The sequence below is a fragment of the Physeter macrocephalus genome, chromosome 14 (genome assembly GCF_002837175.3).
Source record: "Physeter macrocephalus isolate SW-GA chromosome 14, ASM283717v5, whole genome shotgun sequence".
NCBI lineage: Eukaryota > Metazoa > Chordata > Mammalia > Artiodactyla > Physeteridae > Physeter > Physeter macrocephalus.
In genome coordinates this window covers 96,516,370-96,540,432 of record NC_041227.1, presented here as the reverse complement: position 1 = coordinate 96,540,432, position 24,063 = coordinate 96,516,370, and the positions used below count along the sequence as shown (strand labels likewise).

General features: G+C 44.4%; 1 protein-coding gene and 1 pseudogene across 1 annotated transcript in view; one reads left to right on the top strand and one right to left on the bottom strand.

Moving 5' to 3' along the window:
- Positions 1-3,855: 3,855 nt before the first annotated feature.
- Positions 3,856-24,063, bottom strand: part of PSMD11 (proteasome 26S subunit, non-ATPase 11) — a 30,505-nt gene continuing 10,297 nt past the window's right edge. The window contains exons 4-14 of the mRNA XM_007106577.4: positions 18,665-18,736; positions 18,207-18,264; positions 16,237-16,431; positions 11,695-11,839; positions 10,684-10,744; positions 8,824-8,886; positions 6,604-6,729; positions 6,067-6,102; positions 5,751-5,802; positions 5,309-5,451; positions 3,856-5,190 (exon numbers count right to left, since the gene is read on the bottom strand). Of these exons, the coding sequence (XP_007106639.1) occupies positions 5,309-5,451; positions 5,751-5,802; positions 6,067-6,102; positions 6,604-6,729; positions 8,824-8,886; positions 10,684-10,744; positions 11,695-11,839; positions 16,237-16,431; positions 18,207-18,264; positions 18,665-18,736 (951 nt within the window). The 3' untranslated portion in view covers positions 3,856-5,190. The remainder of the gene's footprint in view (positions 5,191-5,308; positions 5,452-5,750; positions 5,803-6,066; positions 6,103-6,603; positions 6,730-8,823; positions 8,887-10,683; positions 10,745-11,694; positions 11,840-16,236; positions 16,432-18,206; positions 18,265-18,664; positions 18,737-24,063) is intronic.
- LOC112065974 (very-long-chain (3R)-3-hydroxyacyl-CoA dehydratase 1-like) lies at positions 12,600-16,228 on the top strand (annotated as a pseudogene).

Below are 24,063 nucleotides of genomic sequence, written 5' to 3'. Positions count from 1 at the left end.
GCCCCGCTACCGCACTGCTCGCCGCCTTCTCGGCGCCGCCCCGCCAGCAACCGCCCGGCGGTGTGAGTCTCGGGCGCACCGCGCAGCCGAGCTCGGGCGGGTGGGGAAGCTCGGGGAGGGGCGGGGCCGAGGGCCGACCCCGCCCGCCGCCCCGCCCAGACACGTGCTGCCTTTGTTCCCGCCGCGGCGCCGGCAGCTGCGGGCTGCGGGGGCGCTCTCGGCCGCGTCCCCGCCCTGGCCGCCAGAGAAGCCATCCACGGAGGCTAGGACCCCGAGCAGCCTCCTTCCATTTAACCTCCTCGTTCCCGGGGAAGGAAGCTAGGGAGCTCAGGGAGCAGGGTGGGGAGAGGCTGAGCCTTTGCTGAGGCCGCCTGAGTGCCCCAAGCATCCCGAGGGGACTGTCCCATCAATTTTGAGTGCCTTTCCCTCCGGGATCTCCGTTGCCCCATCCCAGGTAAATGCCCACGGCCCAGGTTCAGAGCGACTGGCCTTCCCACACCACACCTGGGACAGAGCCCTGAGACTCCTTGCTCGGTGGCTGCCCCAGAGAAGGGCCAATACTGAGCCCATCACAAATGTGACCTCAAAATTTCCACCGGCCCTCTTATCTATTATAGAACAACTGAAGCAACTGCTTCTCCAACCAGCCTCTGATCTGCTGATTTAAATATTTTTCATGCTAAGCATATATAATTTGAAGATTCGGTGCCCATAAAATTATTAAATTCTGAGTAAAACTCTGGTTCTAATAACTTTTCCTCTCACAAGGAACAAGAATCCAGATCATTCACAAAGGCTATTCTTCGTTATTCTTTTAGTTTAGTTCTGGAGGTTGACTCAGATTTGACCACAAACCTGGGAAACAGGAGACTTTAAACCATATCTTAATCCAAATTACCGCCTCTGGACCTGGTGATGAGGAAGTTGCAATCCAGAGAACACCCAATCCCCTGACTCCCAGACCACTCCAGCACACAACCTGTGCCAGTTCTGCCTACTGCTCTAAGCAGTAAAGAAATCTGGTATCATTCAAACAATGCTACCATCAGAAAGTACTAGAATTTGCTAAAGTACTACCCAGAGATTCCTCTGTCAGTAGTGGCAACAAAGCTTTAGGGGCCTTGGTGACCATATAGTGGGAAATGCATTACTCTGTACCCAGAAGGCTACTCCTTGTAGAGTCCTTGAGAAACATCCACAGTAGCCGTCATCTTGACTTAGAAGATAAGAGCAGGCCCTTAGCCCAGTGTGCCCCTCCCTCTGAACATTCCTCAGTGTACAAGCCCTACCTGCTCTTCAAATGGAGCTGTCCTCCATAGTAAGGAGCTCTATGAATCAATCTCCTCCAGGTCCACTGGCCCAATGACTCTCTTCCTAAGGCAAAGTTGGACCCCAGCCTTTTTTCATCCTGCCCCTAATGGAGGCCCAGCTCCTGAGTTCAGCCATGTCCACATTGCCTTTCCAGTGTTGAGCAGGGGTTAAGTGCTTTCCATTTCCCAAAATATGCTTAGATTTCTAAGCCTGTAATCCACCCCTCAGAACTATCTGGAGCCACCCTGTACTTACCTGTACCTACAAAATTTCAATACTAACTATTCCAATTCATGGTGGGCAGTACCAACCTCCACTTCACCCCACCCCATCTCCCAAGCCATGGAAGATCGCATTGGCCTGGGCCTTTTCCAGCCTGCGTCCTCTCTTGCCTTTGTCCAGCCAGCCCTCCCCTACTACCTTCAAAAAGAGCTCTTGGCAGAACTACTCCAACCTCCTCACACTTGTCAGAGGCAAAGTCATGTGTGCAGCAGAGCATGAATGGGATGGCATTGCCAGCACAGTGGCTTTTGTGACCGAAGAACCCTGGAACCCTGTCCACCCGTGTTGTGCCTGCTCTGCCTGTTTTGAGGCACATCACTCCTCTGCTCACTCAACACACCAACAACCCCCCTCCCCCTCCAAGCTCCCAGTACTTCTCCAACTGCAAAGCAAAGGAAGAGCTACAATCTGCCAAAAATGGCAGATCAAGGACCCAGGAGGCAGACCTGGATGAATGATGCACAGCTGTTTTCTTCCCAGTCTTCACCAGGGAACTGCAGGGAAGCTCTCCAAATCCCAACCCCATCAATCAGCCTCTTTATCCTAGTCTTATCTCTAGCTGCGGAAAGGCCAGCCTGCGTGTTACATGCACAGCTGGGTTGTCCATGGACAGTTCCCATCCTCTGCATGCCCCCTTCCCATACCACTCTGAGAAAGGGAGGCCAAGGCCCCAGCCAGCCAGCTCCCAGAAGGGGTTCCAAATAAAGCAGGTCTGAGCCCTGGCTCCTGAGGAAGTCATGCTTTGTTCTCTCAGGCATCACAGAGCAGCATCTAGTGGCCTTTCTGGGCAGCACAGGTTACATAACTAGCATGCAGCAGGGCTCCACAGCCAAGGGCGGCAGCCGCCGCCGCTCCCAAAGCCATCAGGATCTCATTAACACACAAGGAAGCCCAGGAACCGTGAAGCCTGGTGCCAGGAAGGGCCCATAAGTGAGGGAGCCAGGCCCATGCTAGCCCATGGGCCACCCCACCCTCTCTGCACCTAGATGCAGCTTATCAAGGCCTGGGAGGGGAAGCAGTCCCTCGAGGTCTGGAGCAGCACTGTCCAAAAAAAACCATGAGCCACAAATGCAAGCCACGTAGAGAATTAAATATTTTCTAGCAGCCACATTAAAAAAGTTAAAGAAACAGGTATATTTTAATAGTACATTTAACCCAATAAATGCTCAAAATATTTCAACATATATAAAAGACGTTGAGCAATTTTTCATTCTTTTTTCACATTCTTCAAAGTCTGGTTTGTTTACATTTGCAGGGCATCACAGTTTGAACTAGCCACAATTTCAAGGCCTCAACAGCCATATGGGGCTCATGGCCACACACTGGACAGCACGGGTCTGCAGGAGTCAGCAGACCTGCCCAGGGAGATGAAGAGAAGGCTGCTGCCCCACTGAGCTCCTGAGACTGCCCTCCCCCCACTGCTCGGGCTCTGGATCCCTTTGGAATATTTTTAAAGCCCTTTATTGAAGCACAACTCTTCCTTAAGTAAAACTATACACAGAGACACAATACTGAAAGAGAATAGAGAGTGGCTCAGACTGGAGTTGGTGGCTAGAGCCCACCCTCCCTCCCAGTGGCCTCAGAGCCCCACAAGACAGGTCACTCCCAGGGTCTGAGGGGTAGTATGAAAATCAAGCCTTTTGGACAAGATTCCAAAAAAGTAAAACTAAGCCACAACTGAATGCCAGGGCTCTCCAGGAACCTGTACTTCCATGACTTCATGTAACACTCCCACCACAATTACCTACCAAGGAAGTGCCATCCTTGTCGTGTAAGTGAGGAAACGGGCTCAGAGGATATTACAACCCAAACCCCATGTCCTCACTGGACCACGATGCCTTGGAAAACAAAGATACCTGAGCCCCATTTCCCATTTTAGCCCTCACAGACCAACTTTCTCACCCAAAGCCCTCCACTTGACCCCGGATCTAAAGGTCTCCCATGAAGCAAATGAGACAGTAGAGCTTTGTCCAGTCTAGAGGGCTACACAGAGCTGTCTGGACTTGATCAGAAGCCCTCCAGCACTCAAGAAAGGACACTTTTTGAAAAAAAAATTGTTTTTATTGGAACTCATCTGAACATCAGATATACCTGGTGTTGGTTAGCAAGAACCGTTTGTACATTTGATATTGATGGTGCCAAAACCAAAACAGTGACTGGACATGATGGGGAAAGATGTTGAGAACAAAAACCTGATTTTGGAGAGGAAAATAAAAGCCAGTCAGATTCAGTGAGGATGCAAAACCTGGTACAACAAAATCCTTTTACAAAATATAAATTTATTACGAAAACCTGGAAGGATAATCTGACAAAGGGAAAGAAAGATAAAAGGAGGCCAGCAGGAAGGAGGCAGGAGGAGGGGGAGAGGAAAAAAGAAGACAAAGAAGAATGAGAGGAAGAAGAAAATATAGCTGAGCACAACAGAGGTGCAGAAGCTTACCTGCCCAAATGGCATTAAAGCCTTGCTATGTAATCTCATCATAAAACAAAGCATGCTGGAGTACAGTGCTCTACCTCCCATCCGTTCCATTTCTAAGAGGTAAATAAAGAAAGCTCCCTGGGAGGGGGACATGAGGTTGCTCAAAAACCCAACAACAAAAATTGGGAGAAAAAAAAAAAGAACGACACACCCCACAGTCTCATTTCCGATGTTCACTGTTTAAAAAAGGAATAAATCCATCTGACAGCAGGAGAGAAGCAGGGGGATGGGGAGAGAAGCTGAAGGATTTCTGACAGCCTGGCTCCCCTGGAGGGGGAAGGAGGAAGGAAGAGAGACATGGGATGGTCTCCTGGTTGAGAGAAGGGGAAAGAGGGGAAGAGAGAAAAGAGCAGAGGAGAGGGGCAGTTAAAACACTGACATCTAATCTAGTTTACTGTGTTAAAAAGAGCCACATGCACAGCAGGCCCCCTGAGGGCCCACACTGCTCCCCGTGTGGCCATGGTGACACTAGCTCCTGGCCATGTCCCCATTCCTTCCCAGGTTGGAGCGGAGCCGTGCAGGTGCTGCTGCGGCGGTGGCGGCGGCGGGACCTTCGGCCAGTCTGCTGGAGCCATTGTTGGGGGGAGGGCGGGGGGATGGGCCACATGGCAGGGGAAAGGACACCGAAATGCCTCATTTCAAATAAAAAGTAAAATAGCAGTCTATACACAGTTGTTTGTTTTGGTTCAGTACAAACAGAATAAAAAGTCGTTGCTTTGATAGTCAGGCGAACACCCAATTCTGAAGAGGAGGCGAGGTGACGCCCAGTGGGTGGGTTAGGAGCCCCAGTGGCTGGCGGAGTGCCTGGCTTGGCGGCCCTCTCCCAGGAGGCAGAGAGCACAGCTTTAGGTAGTGTAAGCCTTTTTCCTTTTATTTAGAATAACCTTTTTTTTTCTTTTTTTTCTTTTTTTAAGCAATTTCCCCACTCCCAAGTTGGGCCAGTAAAGATTACATGAAAACTGGCACACCTATCGGCTGGAATACAGATGCACCAAATGAGGATTTAAAAACTTTCTGAGCAAAAAGTAGAACAGAAAGAAAAAATCTCCTAGCATTTTCCCCAAAGGTTTCACTCTCCCGCCACACACACTCTCCAAAGGACCGCTACAGATCCAACTCTGCAAGAGAAGACAGAGCAGTGTCAATCGGGGAAGCCGCAAGGCCACCAGGAGGCTTTCAGTCTCGACAGGCAGATGACAGCGCTGCCCGGGCCCGGGTCCCGGAGTCAGCACTCACCTATGTCAGTTTCTTGGCTTTGTTGTAGAGGGAATCCACTACTTTACTCATGTTCTGAATTGTTTCCAGAGCAGCTTCATAAGTTTTATCTACTGGGGGTTCATCAAAAATAATCAAGACACCCTCCCCCTGGTCCAAGATCCCTGCAGAAAACACAAGCAAACCCAGGTAAAAGAAAGGATTAGACACACGAGCATTTGAGAAGCAGCCCACTCCCTAGCTGCCTCACTTTCTCCAGAAAGGAGGGGAAACAGAAGTCATCTTCCTGTTCCATTCATGCATGTTTATTACACTCTCATCACAGGCATAAGAGGGGCAAGGATCCCAGGGAACCACCATGTGATACAATGGAGCATCTTCTTTCAAGATAAATAAGAGCATGATGCCTCTTCACCATTTCATCACTTCCACCAGCCCCCTTGCCTGTATGACTGTTACTCACCATGAAATTTCTTGTCAAGAATCATCTGTGATAATTTCCTTTCCACGTCGGCCTAAAATCAAAGCACATGATTAAAGGGCCCAGCATCTACTAGTCAGAGATCACACTGACATGATAGCCTTGTATAAAAGGATCTTATGGCAAATGGTCTGAAAATAAAACAGCAACAATGCATCTGCAGCTCTCAGCCCACGGTCCCCAGTCCCCACTGAGAAGCTTGGGAGCTTTGCAATAAGGCCCAGCGGGTGTAAATGGCAGCCCCTCCACATGCCCCTTTCCCCATCCCTACCCTCAAGACAAGCTCAGGACTCCTTACCTTGGAGAGTTTGATGAGGCTAGATATGTGTTCGATCTAAAAGGAAAGGTAAAAAGACACCAACACTGAAAGTTTTACTTCTGCCTCTAATACCGGGATAAGGGTGGTGCTGTATCTTGAAATCCTGCCGAATGTCTCTACAGGGACAGATTCTCTTTGGCTGTGCTTAGGTGTCTTGTGCTTGGTCCATCTACCTACCCTGCATCACTACAGACAACAAATACACTCCTGTCCCACACACCCAGAACAGAAAGCATTTACCACATGCACAGTGACTACAAAAGCTAGGAGGAGACTGCGCTGAAAACAAGCAGGGGCAACCTCCCCAGCCTCTACCCCACAGCATCCCTCTCCTTGACTCTCATTCCCTGTCAAGAAAATCCCAAGCTCTGGGGCGTCTCTTGCCCAGCAGGCACACCCTTGGAAGTGAGTTCCTATTCTGGATGGTTGTGGGAAGGGAGGTGGCTACAGTGAGGACGCCTAGCCAGAAACCCCCTGCCACCAGAGAAGAGCTAGAGTCCCCAAGAGGGTTCTTACCTGTACTCGGGAAAAAGGCTCAATGACTCGGATCAGATTCTGTTCCAGCAAGTTATCATACAACTTGGCCAAGTGTGTGCTGATGATTGGGTCATCCCGGAGCTCTGCCCGGTAATCTGTCAGAGCCTGCCAAAAGAGCCGAGATTGGCACAGAAAAGGACTTGAAAGTCACGCTACTCGCAGCTTCCTAAGTAGTGTGCTGGCCCTTGTAACTACATGGTTGACTGTAGTTCTGGAGGATTTGGGAAGATGAAAGAACAGCCATGACTGAAGGCAGAAGAAAATGAAAAGAAGTAAAAGGTGGAGCCTAACCCTAGGCACCATCTTCCTGTCCAGAAGCCTCACACTGACAGCTCAAACCATGTAAGCCCTAAGAGCAGCTCAGCTTGCAAGCTAAATTCACTGCAAAAGCAGTTCTCAATATGTATTCCACAGAACAAATAAGGCCTCCATGGGGGCAGGAGGAGGGGGAATTCTGAGGTTAAATAATAGGAAATGCTGAATTCCACAGCTAGCTCTTCGGGTTTTATAAGGAATATCAGCACAGAAAACAAAGTACCTTTCTAATTTTGTTTAGCCCTAGTGTTTCTCAAATATCTGATCACAGACCCTTTTTTTAATCCCTACTAGAAGTGTTCCATCCAAATTTGGGAATAAAATGATCTAGACTCTTTATTTGTGTATGTGATTTATTTACCTTTAGTAATGTTCTCACAATATCCCAGCCTCATGTCAGCTGTGCTATAGGTGTTAAGGGAAGCAAGCAAATCATACCAAGTAAGGAAATGAAATTGGCAAGAAACCTCAAGGAAGACGATGAACCCTGGGGACAGTCAGAGAGCCACATGGTCTAGTTTCTGTCCATACTATTTTTCTTCCTGGATCTAGGTTTGTTTTTATTAAGTTGGTCATTATACTCAGACTACGAGAGAGGTTCAGAAAAGTATAAGTCTCACCCTATTGCTTAGACAAGTCTTTCCCCCGTTCCAAACCTTCACAAACATTGAGTGAAAGGCACAGGAGGCAAGGCCAGCCTAGAACTTCCGTCCTAAGGAAGTGTCTTTCAGCCCAGATGCACACATCAAAACTTCTCTTCTGTCCACAGAGGAGAAGCAGACCTGGCATTTCTGGAGCTGAAGTAACATCTAAGACCATGCCGCATGGTGCTTGTGTCAGACCCTGACACACATGAGCTGTGTGACCCAGGCCTCCTCTTTAAATTCCAGCTTCCCCAAGCACAGAATACAGGAAACAGGTTTGTTGTGAAAAATCAAATGAAAGGGGACTTCCCTAGTGGTGCAGTGGTTAAGAATCCGCCTGCCAAAGCAGGGGACATGGGTTCAATCACTGGTCCATGAAGATCCCACATGCCGCGGAGCAACTAAGCCCGTGCTCCACAACTACTGAGCCTGAGCTCTAGAGCCCGCGAGCCCCAACTACTGAGCCCACGCACCACAACTACTGAAGCCCGCGCTCCTTAGAGCCTGCGCACCACAACTACTGAGCCCACGCGCCGCAACTGCTGAAGCCCACATGCTCTAGGGCCCGCGTGCCTCAACTACTGAGCCCGTGTGCTGCAACTACTGAAGCCCACACACATAGAGCCCATGCTGAGCAACAAAGAGTGGTCCCCCCACTCGCTGCAACTAGAGAAAGCCTGCACACAGCAACGAAGACCCAACGCAGCCAAAAAAAAAAAAAAAAAATCAAGTGAAAGAAGGATGACAGAACTTTTTGAAACTGAAAGGTACTGTATATAAATGAGGTATGACAACTCAACAAGTTTCATTGTACAAAAGTGCTTAACTACTTCCTGGTTTTGATACTGTACTATAGATAAGATGTAACCACTGGAGAAAACTGGGTGAATGGTACATGGGATCACTCTGTAGTATCTTTATTTTATTTATTTATTTTTTGTGTGGTACGCAGGCCTCTCCCATTGCGGAGCATAGGTTCCGGATGCACAGGCCCAGCGGCCATGGCCCACGGGCCTAGCCGCTCCGCGGCACATGGGATCCTCCCGGACCGGGGCACGAACCCGTGTCCCCTGCATCGGCAGGCGGATCCCCAACCACTGTGCCACCAGGGAAGCCCACTCTGTACTATCTTTGCAACTTCTTGTGAAACTATAATCATTTAAAGATAAAAAAAACTTTTTAAAGTGCTTAAATGCCCCTCCCCTCCACCAGTTCCCTACCAACCCAATACCTTGCTTACCTTTTCAAAATCTGCCAGTGATCTGTTCTTGCTAGCCTGAGCCACACATTTTAATGCTTCTGTCTAAGAATAAAGAGAGAAACAGTGAAAGTGATCTGCACACTCACATCCCAACAAGTCTCATAAGGAACATGCTATGTCCACACAACCTCTGGCTGCAAGGAAGAACCTGCCCCACCACTGCTCTTCTTCAGAGGCCTAGGAAGAAAAGCTGGAGGAATACGACTGTGTGCCAACCAGTTTCCCTTTGAAAGCTGAAGTGACTTAAAGGTACTAGGAAATAGGAAGTTTTCCAAAAAAGAGACTTTAATAAAGCATTCTCCAAAGATGACAAGCTAAAAGGAAAAATGGCCAGAGAAGTGCGATTTCCTCCCCCCTCCTCCAAGACTCCCTATCCCTACACCCCACAGATGCCTTCCTGCCCTCAGACTTGATCATACCTTGTGCTTTATAAAAACTCATTCTGCTGGGTTTGGTGCAGGGCACAGACCAAGGTTTACTTTCATTACGCTTGAAGCATCAAAATTCTACGTATCATGCTGAATGTTAAAACCCCAGAGTGATGAAGGTATAACCAAGGGTTAAGGGGCAACTTCTAATTTTAGAAAACGTTATAAAAGGTACCCAACCAAGCTCTTAAGTCTCTGCTCAGCATGAAATCTACAACATTCATCTTCCTGAGTGCCTGACTCCTGCTTGAAAGCTGTCATCAAGGTACAAAGGACCAGAGGGAGCTCCTCTTGTACCAGCCTATGTACTTAAACAAGGAAGGTAGTGTCTAACACTGCAGACTTTAAAAATGATGCAAAGCTAATCGTTAGTGTAGTTTGTCTCCAGCATTTGTCCTATAGACAGAAAAATGTCATAATGAGAATAGCATGAAACTTAGAGCCAGATAACCCAAGTTCAAAGTCTCGCTTCACCATTACTAGTTACCTGGCCTTGTTCTGGACACTTGACCTAAGATCTCTTAGCCCATCTCCTCAACTCTAATTCTAGATATGATAGTGAGTCTTTCATTACAGAAATAACCAATATTCTTTTGGTCAAAACTAGGAGCTGATCTGAAACTTTCTGATGAAAAGCCAATTAGGGCCACTTGTACAGAAGAAAGAAATCATCTGTTGTGGACATTCTGCCAAAGATACAGTGAGATAGCCAACGTGTCTGTTGTTTAGAGACAACTGCATTTGAAACCTAGAAAGACTACTTTTACTTTACCAGTGATAATCAAGTAAAGTACAAAGTGATGATGCAGACATCTGAGACATCATCTTTACACAGGTCACACTCTTACCTATTCAGGCACAAAAGCCATCACAAATAGGGCTACCGACCATCAAAGGCCTCTTCTTGACCACACCCAAACTCAGGACAAGAGTGGCAAGGTACTGATAAGAGAAGCACTTGAATGAGTCATCAAAACCTAGTTTCTGCACCAAGCAATCTGACCTCTCTAAAGCACATGTGCACCAGACCTTACCCGGCTCCACACTCTTGGAGAATCCAAGATTTCTTATTCCGCACATTAAATTTTCAAGCCAAGAACATGGTAGATACACTTTCCGGTCGAAGCTAAATGCAACCTAACTCACTGTAAATGCTACAGTTCAATTCTGAGTTCTGTTTAAGTCCCTCAAACCACCCGATACCCACAAGAGCACCAAACATTGACTTTTCAGGCCAAGAATTAACAGTACAGGAAATATACCGAACGAGCTTAATGAAAAGAAGAGGGGGGAAGAAAGAATGAAGAGCGGAATGGAGACCTGAAGAGCACGGTCTCACTGAACACCATGTCTAATAACACGCTGCCTCAGAGTGAGCAGAGATCAGAACCGCAGTCAAGGCATCCCCTACCTGCCTCCCCGCATACCGAAGTGCAAGCTTCCCGCTCACCAAGGCCTGGACATCTTCTGGGCTAAAAAAAAAATACATACTCGGTCAACTGCTCCAGGATGTTACGCTTCTAAGCATATGTTTAGGCAAATATCTTTTCCTCTGAAAAGACTCTGCCCACAGAGGTAGTCAGCCCCCACCCCTAAACCCATAGGCCTCTCACACCACAGAAGCTAGGCTTTCTCCACTCTGGGCTCAGTGCTGAAAAGCAGGAAAACTCAACATTAAAAAGAAAGCCACACTGGGAATTCCCTGGCGGTCCAGTGGTTAGGACTTGGCACTTTCACTGCCGTGGCCCCGGGTTCAATCCCTGGTCTGGTCAGGGAACTAATATCCCGCAAGCTGCACGACATAGCCAGAAAAAGAAAAAGAAAAAGAAAGCCACACTGAACCTACCAGAAGTAATAGACACAACAGGCAAAATGATACATATAAATCAAATCCCAGTATAACAGATCTTTCAAAACACGAGCCCTGTTTAATCCCAAGATCCAAAAAGAATCCCAGTATCTCATTTATTCCCAAAAAAGAATGTGGAATAATTCTGTAAATCTTTAGAAAAAGATCTAGCTGTCATACTTGCTGTTGTCGTCTTTTTCAAACCTCTCCCTAACCTCTCCTTTAATCACGCCCATTCTGGGTGGCCCAATGGCTGGTGCTGGTCTGTAAGCCATTTCCTGGCCCTCTGTCCTGTGCTCAACAACTCTCTGGACAGAATTGTAGGATGAGGAGAACACTCAGAGGGGCTGGGAAAGAGATTTCTGAAATCTGTCTCCCCAGTTCTGAAAGACTAGCAAGGAAAAGTGCTCTGGATTACCTTTGATCCTCCCATTCCACCTCAATCAGCCCCACGAGGTGGCAGCCACTGCTTCTTTAACTGGCCAAACTCCCTGCCCAAGCCATCTCTGCCATGGCAGAAAATCTTAAATGAAGGACCTGAGTTCTCATATCCCAAAGTTAATGTGCACCTACGTGTTGAGCATGATTTTGCACAGCAACATGTACTTCAGAGATGTGATGGCCTTGGGGCTATCGATGGAGTCATAACCCTCAAATGCCTCATAGAAATATGAGTATGCAGTTTTCCAATCCTTCTCCTCTGCTGCATGGATAATACCTGGGCATTGAAAAGAAAAGAGTAAGAACCATATGAAATAATAGAACCATAAAATATCACAGCTGGGAAGGGCCTCAAAAATCCATCCCAACCTCATCTACTTATTGATGAGGTCAGGAAAGAATAAAGGACCTGCCCAAAGTCACTGCCATCTAGTGGCAAAGCTGGGATTAGAACCCAGGTCTTTGGCCTCCCAGTTCAAGTCACCTTTCCAATATTAATTCCAAAGGAGTTAGAGACCCAACAAAAGGATCCTAAAAACCGCATACGGTAACATCTTTTTGCACAACCACAGCAGTCCTGCTATCCATTGGAACCACTAGAAAAGGCCACGTTTACCCTCCATGACATTACCTTCACGGGTCATTAAACTGACACAAACATCCCTCCCTGGTCTGCCCAAATTACTAGTTTTAATAACATCAACCATTTCTTTAAGATAGCTTTTCTAAACTTGACATTTTTATAAGTAAGCAGCTTTCATGAGAGAGGAAAAAAAAAATCCAACCTCTTACAGTCTCATTTCAGATACTGGTCATTTTTATAGATAGATGTACCTTTGCCTTGATGCGATCAGTAAATGGATTTCATGTAATGCCAAATCCATGAACTTAATTGTACACAGTTAAGCAGTATTTCCTTAGGCTGATACGCTACACTTCATCTAACCAGTTCTCTATTGTTTAGAAGTTGGGTTGCTCCCAATGAGCCTAACTTTGACTGAACCTGCTATTACTTCCAACCTATGCTATCACGTGGGATGACGTGAAAATTAGTTCTTCTTAGCTTGGAAGGCAACTAAGCCCCAAGATTCTGTGTATCAGTTCTAACCCTGCCTCAGCCACATCCATTTGTTTACCACAGAGCTTCCCAACTTTTCCACATCAAGGTACACGAATAAAGTATTCAGCACACTGGAGTAAAAGGATGAAACTGCTTACACATGACCCCAGGGGATCACTGTTTCAGACCACCCGTCACATACCTGTGTGCCTGGCATGCCAGTTGGGAACTTATGAATTAATAACCACTACTGAGTGATATGTGCCAAACCTACCCAAAAGCCTGCTGTTTAGACGCTGAAGGAATCAGGTCCTTCTCCTACTACTGTTCTTAACTACAGAGGCCTGGAGAAAACCCACCATCCTCTGTAGCCAAGGAGACCTCCCTCAGAAATACCCAACAGACTACTAGCACTGCCAAATTAAATGAGACAAATGCCCATTTTCCCATTCTTCCCAGTCCAGAGCTAGAATAGACCAGACAAAAAATAAGACTGATTAAAAAAAGAAAAAAGTAAAGAACTGGTATACTGCTTTCCAAAACACATTAGCAAATAGAGACCACATTAGGACTACAAGCATCACAGCTGGCATAGGACATTTATTATTTAAAGAAACAAAACACTAGACTGTTACTCATTCAACACAAATATTAACAAGGGCCTACCATGTGCCAAGCACTGATATAACTACTATAGAGAAAATAAATATGAATAAGGCCCTGAAGGAGCTCACAGTCTCACAGTGGTCATCAAAACAGAAACAAGGAGAGTAGTACCATAATATGTACCAAAGAATATACCTTTCATAGGGAAGTCCAAAGTAAAGAAGCACTGAAGAGGGTTTATAAGGCAGACATGTGAGCTTGATCTGGAAGGATGCACAGGAGTTTGCCAAGGGGAGAAGATGGAAAAGGGAATTCCAAGCACAGAAGACAAAATATATAAAGGCACAGGAGCAGGAACACATAAAGTCATTTGGTGACTAGGACCGAAAACCAGAGATAACCATGAAAAGGATGTCATCCTTTTGAATGCACTGTTAAAAGTAAAATAGCCTGGGGATAATGGGGAACCATTGGAGTTACATGATCAGATTTGTGTTTCCAAAAAATGACTTTAGGACTAGTAAGCAAGATGGATTGAGAAAAGTGACTAGGGACAGTTAGATCAGTAAAAGACTATTCCAGTGGTCCGGTGGCATTAATTAGAGCAGTGACTGTAGAAACGGAAAAGAAAGGGCAGATGTGGAGACAGACTCAACCTGATACATCAGAAGGAAGAGTGCCTGAGGATAATTAGTCAAGGGAGGAGAACCAAGAAGACAATTCTGTCAAAGAAGCATGGAGTGCTCAACAGTGTCAAACCCCCCCAAATTTGACAGAGGATAGAGGGGAGTTACTGTCTTTCAAGGAGTCAACAGAGACGCCAAAGTAATGACATTCTTTCAACTTTTCCAAGAAGCTTGAGAGAAAAGGAGAAGACAGCAATTGAAAAAGGACAAAAGGCTGTGCTTTTTCAGCTGGGGCCGTTCAAAGACTGAGAGGAAGGCCGGGGGCCGGGCTGGCGGGGCGCCTGACCGTGGCGGCAGCAGTGGGCCGCGGCGCTTCAGCAGTGTGCTCAGCCAGGCCCCTTCCCGCTCCCCTGCCCTTCTTGTTCACGTCCCCCCAGCAAGGAGGACGGCACCAACGGCGGTGCCTCGGAGGCCGGCGAGGAGAGGAAGGCCGTGGGCAAGAGGAGGCGCCTGGGCTTGTTGGCCACCGCCTGGCTCACCTTCTACAACATCACCATGCCCACAGGGTGGCTGGTACTGCCTATTGCCATGGTACGTTTTTATATGGAAAAAGGAACACACAAAGGTTTATATAAAAGTATTCAGAAGACACTTAAATTTTTCCAGACATTTGTCTGGCCTGAGATAGTCCACTGTTTAATTGGAATTGTACCTACTTCTGTGCTTGTGGCTGGGGTCCAAGGCAGTTCAAGAATCTTTATGGTGTGGCTCGTTACTCACAGTATAAAACCAATATAATTTTTTTATCATCTTATATACTGTCGGAGCTGCTGGTGAACTTCATACGATACGTGACATACGATATATGCTGCCTTACCACACATGAAGAAAACAGGAATGTTCTCAATAAGACTTCCCAATAAATACAATGTCTCTTTTGACTACTATCATTTTCTTCTTATAACCATGGCCTCATGTATACCATTGTTTCCACAACTCTACTTTCATATGTTACGTCAGAAAAGAAAGGTGCTTCATGGAGAGGTGATTGTCGAAAAGGATGATTAAATGATCCCTACAAGAAGGTGTTTTTTCCAGAATAACCAGGATTACCTGAGTCCAAGTTTTAATAACAAGAATAAATAGCTTGATGAGGGGAAAAAAAAAAAAGACTGAGAGGAAGATCCAAGTGGAGACGAAAAACTAGCCTTAGAATTGAAAAACTCAAGACTTAAAAAGGACAGGAAGAAGGGTCATGCTTGATAATATGGGTAAAAATGAACAATGATACAAATTCTGGGGAGGAAAGCGAAATAAAGAAGGTTCACGTAAAAATGGCCTCTATTTGCTCTGAGAAATAAGATGCAAGTTCATCTCTTGACCATGAAGAAAGAACATAATGAAGAGTAGTGGCTTACACAAAGTGCTGGTATTTGGTCAAAGCAAGGTACTGTGTGATAAGAGCTTACATTCATCATCTCATTTAATCCTCACTCCCATCCTATGAGGAAGTACAATTATTTATCGCCATTTTTCAGATGAGCTCAAGAAAAATTTAAGTAACTTGTCCAGTCACACAGCTAGAAATTTGCAGAACCAAAATTTCAACCTAGAAAAGTCATTTTCTAGACTTTTTTCTAGAGCTTCTGCTTTTAACCTGAACCACAAAACATGCCATTTGATACTTACAATACCTGAGAGGCAAGTATGGTAGCTATTATCTCCCTCTTACAGTTTTACATGGAAACAAAGATTGCGAAGAGGTAATACCAGGTAACACTAGTTAGTCCTCTGACTCTAATAATGCTCCTTCGATAATGATAATAAGTTATAACTAATATAAGCTGCTGACTACAAGAAAAAGTATTCTATTGCCAATCCATGGCCTCCTAGCCCCAAAATTCACACACTCCATCAGAAAGCAACCCACTACCAGTCAACTGAAATAGGGGGGTGCGGGGGGGGGTGTCTTTCCTCAGCCTAGATCTGAGGCCCTTGAGAAAAGTCCAACATGCTTTACAAAGGTCTCCAAGTGACAAGAGACTTGGGTTAGTCCAATTCTGGAGAGAAGTGCTATCATTCTGAGTAAGTGACTAAGATGGAAGATAAGGGAGAGCTTTTTAAACCTAAGTGAGACCTCTCTAGGGTGTTGGCTCTAACAGTCAGTTTGCCTGGTCAACCACAGATTAAGCATGTTCTTAATAGATTTTAGGCAGTTAACAGCAAGTGAAGAGGAGGGGGGCAGCTAGTGAAAGAGGTAACCTTCCACTGGTTTCTCTGAGGAAGCTTGAGCCAGAACAGCCAATTTTATTCTCCAGCCCCAACCCCCCAGTCCTTTCACCTGTGAGGTAAGATGAGCTTTAAGAAAACATCAGGTATTACCTGACTGCATATCCAAGGTGGCCTGCAATTTAGGGGGGCAGTAAATGGCATTTGCTGTGGTTCGAGCAGAGGTTAAGGCAGCTCGGGCTTTTGGCAGGTTGCTCAGGGCATGGTATGTTTTGCTTTCTAAAAGCTGTACTTCCACCAAAAGGGCTTTGTCATCCATCTTTTTCAACTCCCGCAGCAACTGAGAACCTGGAGAAAGAAAAAACATATACCCCCTTTGTTAGCCATAATCTTAATATTTTAATATCGTAATAGTTCCCTCTCACCCTCATAAGAACACTCAGGATAAAGAAACCTGCCTGAACTCAAAAAGAGGTTATTTATTTGCAAGATTTAAATTTTCTGCTAATGTGCTATCTTCCAAAAGAGAAACACAGATCTCTTTGAAGCCCTTCTGCACACAAAGGACCCTACAGCCAAGAATCATATAAGCTTACTCCTAAGATTTGAATACAGTGGGAATCCCCACCCAGAAAATGCTGAAATTACTTATCCAGTTCAGACAGACACTTGTTCTCACTCTTTTCCTGTCCAATAATCACAAGACTACATAAGAAACACCAGGCACTAGGGTTGGTGGGGGAAGGAAGAGCTTTGGATACACTAACATTCTCCAAATACACCTTCTTCCCCATGCTCAACATCACTAGTTTAGTCATGAGGGAAATGTAAATCAAAACCAAAATGAGATACTACTTCACACCCACTAAGATGGCTAAAATTAAAAAGACAGACAATGTTAGGAAATGTTGGTGAGGATGTGGAGAAACTGGAACTCTCCTCATACATTGCTGGTGAGAATGTAAAACGGTGTAGCCACTTTGGAAAACAGTTTGGCAGTTCCTCAAAAGCTAAACAGAGTTACCATATGACCCAAAAATTCTACTTCTGGGTATATTATACCCAAAAGAAAAACATGTCCACATAAAACGTGTTCACAGCAGTATTCATAATAGCCAAAAAGTGGAAACAATCTAAATGTCCATCAACTGATGAATGGATGAATAAAATGTTGTACAGCTATACAATGGAAAATTATTCATCAATAAAAGCACTGCTATATGCTACAACACAGATGAACCTTGAAAACATTATGCTAAGAGAAAGAAGCCAATCAAAAAGACCACATACTGTATGATTCCATTTATGTGAAATGTCCAGAATAGGCAAATCTACAGAGGCAAAAAGTAGTGATTGCCTGGGAAGGTGGGCAGGCAGAGATGATGGATGGGGAATTAATGGGAAGAGACAACTAACAGGTACAAGGTTACTTTCTGGGGTAATGAAAATGTTCTGAAATCAGACAGTGGTGACAGTGGCACAACTCTGTGAACATACTAAAAATCACTAATTGTACACTTTTAAAGGGTGAAATTTATGGTCTGTGAATTATATCTCAATAAACCTGTTATTTGTTTTAAATGCTACTAGTTGTTTGAACCATATGAAATTTCCATTTTTGCAGGATAAGAATTGAATATTGGCAATTTTTTCAACTTAATAGATCATGAAAGCCGTGTTCTTCCATCTGGGGAAAACAGTCCAGATGTATCCATTAATTAAAAAAAAAAAAAAAAAAAACAGCAGGCAAAGATTTCACGGTGTTTAAAAGCCAAAAGGAAAAGCCTTTAGTTGGCCCACTTCAGGTTTCGTATGTATTTGCACCAGTTAATTTCTTGATTTTTAAAATAGATTTTAAGAATAATTATAAACAGATACAGTAGATGTGATAGTAAATACAAGCAATTTGACCCTTTTGTTCTCTAAAGTTGACAGTTAGTTTCCTAGAACTTCTAAATGGCATTTTTCCATGACAGATTCAGTAAATGTAAGCCACCCTAAATCCTTCTTAGAAGTAGGCAGAATATAAATTATTAATATGTAACTAATAAGAGTAGCCAGGATTGGAATACATTCATTTAGCCAGCTACAGACGCCTTACTAGCTTCCACCAGCTTACTTACCCAAATGCAATGCTTCCTGGTACCTCTTGGTATCAAAGTACAAAGACACCAGTCTTGCCTAGGAAAGAGAAAAGGCATTGACTGACGGAAAGGGGAGGAAAAAAGCCAAAGAAAGAAATCAAAGATTGACAGTCACAGAACTGTTACTGTTGAATATTCAAGTCCTGATGAAAGCATCAAATTCAGCCTAAAAAATCATCTAGCCCGTGATATTATCTCCAATTATAGCCAGTGACTGACTAAACCAGGTTGCTGCTTACTTTTCTGAGCCAAGCAGCAGGTCTGTCTCAAAACTTCAACCAGAGCAATTCTCATGAGTGGGACACTGCTACCAATAATTTCAGGTGCCTGGATAATACAAAGTTGCTGAAAATACTTTTGATCAGGATGGTATTACTTAAATGCGCAGTCCTTCAAATGCCTAGAGATCTGAAATCAGTACTAATGTAGGCACATACCTCCAAAGCTTGGCGTAAGAAAGTTCTCTTCTCTGATTTGGCCCATTCGATGCACTCTAAACACAACTCGACCTGCAACAGGGAGAGACAGTACGTGCAACATTATGTCTTCACGTTCTTCCCACAAGCCTTGCTCTGGAGAACAGCTTTCATCTCCTCCTTACATACCCATGTTTACTGTCTCAGGGGCATGCCTTGATCCCCAGTATCTCAATATGTAATGATTATAGCATAATGGAAAATCAACTTGGCTTTTTACACACAAAGTATATTTGTGCTTAGATTATGTTCCCTTGGAAAAGAGCTTCATTTTGAAGATTCCTCTTCTACTGTCCCAGGAGGGACCCAGGCTACATACATAGCCCTGGAATGTAGATTTCTATAATGGCTGAGAAATTTTTAAAGCAGAAATTTCTCCCTGAATAGTAATAGTAATGTGTTCATGTGACTATATTGGTCATAAAGGGGAGAAATTCTCAGCCTAGGCACAAGTGTCTTACTCCTAACACTTGCTTGTAAGACTCAAAAGGCCCAGCTGGCTTTTCCCTTCCAGATTCTAAGAAGTGCAACCAACAATTCTCATCACAATACAGCAAACTTAGCTTGTACTAAAGGAAGTAAAAAGAAATGAGAATTAGCCTAACACTTTAAGGGGCTTTTAAGCTTTCTTTAAAGGCACTTTGAACCCCAGTTCTATATGCTACCCAAGCAGTAAGGTACCGTGCAAAGTAACTAATGTAAAGTAGTGTTCTATGCTAGATGGTCTACATGCCATAGGTACCCTTGCCATAGTAGCTCTGACAAGTACATATTAAGAGCTTCAGATCTTGTATCACTTCTGTTACTGCGAGTTAAGATTCATAATCAGAGCATAAAAAGAAACTGAGCTTTCCAGAGAACTAAGTGCTAAAAGAACAGGTTTTTATGTAAATCCCAATTTCTCTTAAGAGATGTTACAAGGAGGGAAAAGTAAAGGGACATAATCCAAATTGACAGACCTTATGCCTTTAGATAAATGGATGACATTACATGGTATTTGGAGGATTCACCAGTAAGAGTCAATGAAATCTTTATAACTCACTGGAGCCCCCTAGTGGCTACTTAATCCCCAACTCTAAACTCAACTGCACTCATACAGTAAATTCTACAAAACCTAAAATAAAAGCAAGCCAATCACAATTTCACAGTTTTGAGTTTTGTTCTAAAAAGCCAAACTCAAAGTAATATCTCTGTTCATGACATGAATGGAACTGAAAATATTTTGCTGAACATTTTTAGCAAAAAGAATAAAAATCTTCAGTCCTATGTGTCTTCGGGGGCTAAGAAATGCTTACCATCAGTTTTACCCAGCAAGCTCTTTCAAACAATGCAGAAATGAATGCCTAGGCTCCTGATCCAGTAGTCTGGAATAAAAAGTTGGCCACTCTGATGTATATCCCTAATTAAGAAACACTGAGTTCTACTCTAGCATCTCAACCTGTCCCCGTTTCCCTGACAGTCCAGATGTTAAGTGACTCACCCAAGGTCACGTATTCAGTTGTTGGGACCAGAACTTGACCCTACCTCAATCCAGCCTTAATAAACTCAGGTCAATACGACATTTCTCCTAGAGCGGGGAATTTGTACAACATGAACTGTCTATCTGTTATCAATTACAGGGTACATGCTTTGCAATATCTGGGACTATAATTGGTGAAACCAGTGCTTCAGTTTTAAGAAAAAATTTTAAAGGCCACTCACTGCCCTTGCTACATAGCTTGAGAGGTTTTGTCCTTTGTTAATGCTAACGATGACTGATAAAGGGGATAAGAATACATAAGGAGCCCATGCTTCTGGAGGAAGCCCTACTTGAGTACAAAAGCTTAACACGGTCAAAATTAGGTATTTTTTAAGCTTTAAATAAATACACTTAGCCTTTTTTTTTTTTTTTTTTTTTTTTTTTGTGGTACGTGGGCCTCTCACTGTTATGGCCTCTCCCATTGCGGAGCACAGGCTCCGGACGCGCAGGCTCAGCGGCCATGGCTCACGGGCCCAGCCGCTCCGCGGCATGTGGGATCTTCCCGGATCGGGGCACGAACCTGTGTCCCCTGCATCGGCAGGCGGATTCTCAACCACTGGGCCACCAGGGAAGCCCCACTTAGCCATTTTTTATATGCCTTTATTAACTAAATTCCTAAGGGAAAAAAATAACTACCATTCTAAGTCTGAAATTCTCTAGCACAAACTCCCTTTTTTCCATTGAAATAATTGTTTCATTAACAGGATTTTTGATATAAGGTTTCTTAAAATGTCCTATTGTGTTTTAGCTGGATAGACTATACCAAAAAATGGCTTCCCATAGAAACTGCCTAGAGATCCCTAGAAGATAGAATGAATTTTGGAATTTCAGTTCATTATTTGGCAGGGATCTGGTTCATGCTTCTTGCCCCCCTCTTCACCCCAACTCTCTACTCCCCTCCACTTGCTAACCACCCCAATCCTCAGTTCCCCCACCCCACCCATATAGCCTCATTTCCTAGGCTCTAAACTTTAGTACTGCAAATGACCAGAACCTAACCTGAATCATATCAGTTTTCGGAATACAGCAAGATGAAGATTGTTCTGTAGATCTGACTTATGGTCAGTCCCCAAATACAAAAAGGCAAGGAAAATCCCCTCCCCCATACTCTTGGTGTTAAACTCCCCAATACTCTAGCTCTTGGTACCAAACTCCCCCAAACTCCTAGCTCTCTTAACAATGTCCTAACACTTCATATTTTGCCTCAGGCCTCAACAGTACTATGACAGTGATCCACCTATGACTTGCTCCTCTATCCTTTCCCATTAGTCAATCAAAGAATTTTAAAAGAACCTAGAATTTTCCAAGATGAAGACTATATCCAATTTCCCCAAGTCAGAGGCCTTGAGTCACACAGACAAATGTAGTAACAATACCCCATGCTTATATCTCAAGTCAATAAACTTAAGTCTTAATTCAACAAAGTATCTCCTGAGCACCTACCATCTGGAAGACATAATCCATACATTCCCTCAACAAATACTAGTCATGTAGCTTCTCTGGGCCAAACTACTCTAAGTGCAGAGGATGCAGCAATAAATAGGACACAGTACCTATCCTCATGAAATGTATACTCTAAGTAGGAAATGGATGTTAATAAGTAAAATAAATATGAAGAAAGCAGAGACAGGTATTTTAAATAAGGTGGTAACAGAAGGTCTCTGAGGAAATGAGATGTAAGCAAAGACTTGAAATGATGTGAAGAAAAAAGCCATGTTAAGATCAGGCTGAGAGCGGGACTTCCCTGGCGGTACAGGGGTTAGGACTCAGTGCTTCCATTGCAGGGGGCACAGGTTCAATCCCTGGTCAGGGAACTAAGATCCCACAAGCAATGCAGCGCGGCAAAAAAAAAAGGTCAGATGTATAAAAATGCCCCAAAGCTAGAACAGTTTAAAGCTAAGGCAAAAGGCCAGTGTTACAGCGGTAAAGAAAGTAAAAGAAAGAATAATATGGTAGGTGAGGTCAGAGGTAACCATGGTTAAGGAATAGCCATGAATTAAGAATGAGAAAGGCACTGTGGAACTACAAGGGATATAGGGCTTCACCTGAATGAGACTATATTACAGTAAATAAAATAAAGCAAGGGACTTGCCCAGTGACGCAGTGGTTAAGAATCCGCCTGCCAATGCAGGGGTCACGGGTTCAAGCCCTGGTCCAGGAAGATCCCACATGCTGCGGAGCAACTAAGCCCGTGCTCCACAACTACTGAGCCTGTGCTCTACAGCCTCGAGCCACAACTACTGAGCACGCGTGCCACAACTACTGAAGCCCATGCACCTAGAGCCCGCGCTCTGCAACAAGAGAAGCCACCGTAGTGAGAAGCCCGCGCACCACAATGAAGAGTAGCCCCCGCTCGCCACAACTAGAGAAAGCCTGCCGGCAGCAACGAAGACCCAAAGCAGCCAAAAATAAATAAATAAATTTATTATTTCTTTTTAATTTAAAAAAGGAAAGAAAATAAAGCAAATGTTCAGGTAATCATCATACAAGGCATAATCAAAAATATAACGTACAAAATATAATGCGGATCACTGAAGAGTTAAGATCACAGTGACGTCAACAAGGAAAGATTTCAGAGGAGGTGGTACTTGACATGGAACTACAGAAGGGAAAGGTACTATCATGAAGAGTGTACAGGACTTGCTCAGCAAGTATCCAACAAGGCTGGCATGTTTGGTACACTTCATAGAGTACTAGGAGATCAGACTGCCATGCTAAGCTGTATTGTAGAAAAACATGTAATACCTAATTCTGTAGGCAACAGAGTGTCACTGAAGGCTCAAGTTACAGGTGAACAGAGAGGGGAATAAAATGTTCAGAGGGTTACTTGGTGGGGATATCTCTCAAAATGGTGGTACAAGGCTTCTGCAGTAGTCTAAGTAAGAAATAATTCGTAAAGCAATTATACTCCAATAAAGATGTTAAAAAAAAAAGAAATAATTAGAACCCACTGTATATATCAACAATACCTCAAAAAAAAAAAAAAGAATTAGAACCCAAACTAGACGGCAGCTGTACATAGAGAACAAATATAAAAAGAGGTGGAGAACAGAGATTGAACAAAGTTGCATTCACAGAATTTAATAAATGGTTGGATGTTGATGTTGCCATGTTGAGTGTGAGGTGCAAGTAGCACCATCTGGATGATTGATAATTTATTCCAAAATAAGCAAATAACCTATAATCCACAAAAATTACTGAAAGAAGACCTGCTAAGTGGATTAAGACTCTCGCTCTTGATAAAAAGCTAAACTACTGTGACTTCCCTGGTGGCACAGTGGATAAGAATCCACCTGCCAATGCAGGGGAAACAGGTTCAATCCCCGGTCCGGGAAGACCCCATATGCCGCAGAGCAACTAAGCCCGTGCACCACAACTACTGAGCCTGTGCTCTAGAGCCTGCGAGCCACAGCTACTGAAGCCCGCGTGCCTAGAGCCCGTGCTCTCTTGTGCTTCTCATTGCACAAGAGAAGCCACTGCAATGAGAAGCCCACGCACCACAAGGAAGAGTAGCACCCGCTCACCACAGTTAGAGAAAGCCTGCACGCAGCAACGAAGAACCAACGCAGCCAAAAATAAATAAAATTAAATCTTTAAAAAAAAAAAAGCTACGCTACTAAACACCAAAAACAAAAGAAACCAACAGCTCTTACTCAGCACTAAGATGACACTGACAATAAAATGACACAGTACCTGAGAGTGTTTCCTTTCACCCTAAGATAAGGAAGAAAGGTTTCTAGTTGACAAAAAAGTAATATGCAGGACTTCTCTGGTGGCACAGTGGTTGAGAGTCTGCCTGCCAATGCAGGGGACACGGGTTCGTGCCCTGGTCCGGGAAGAT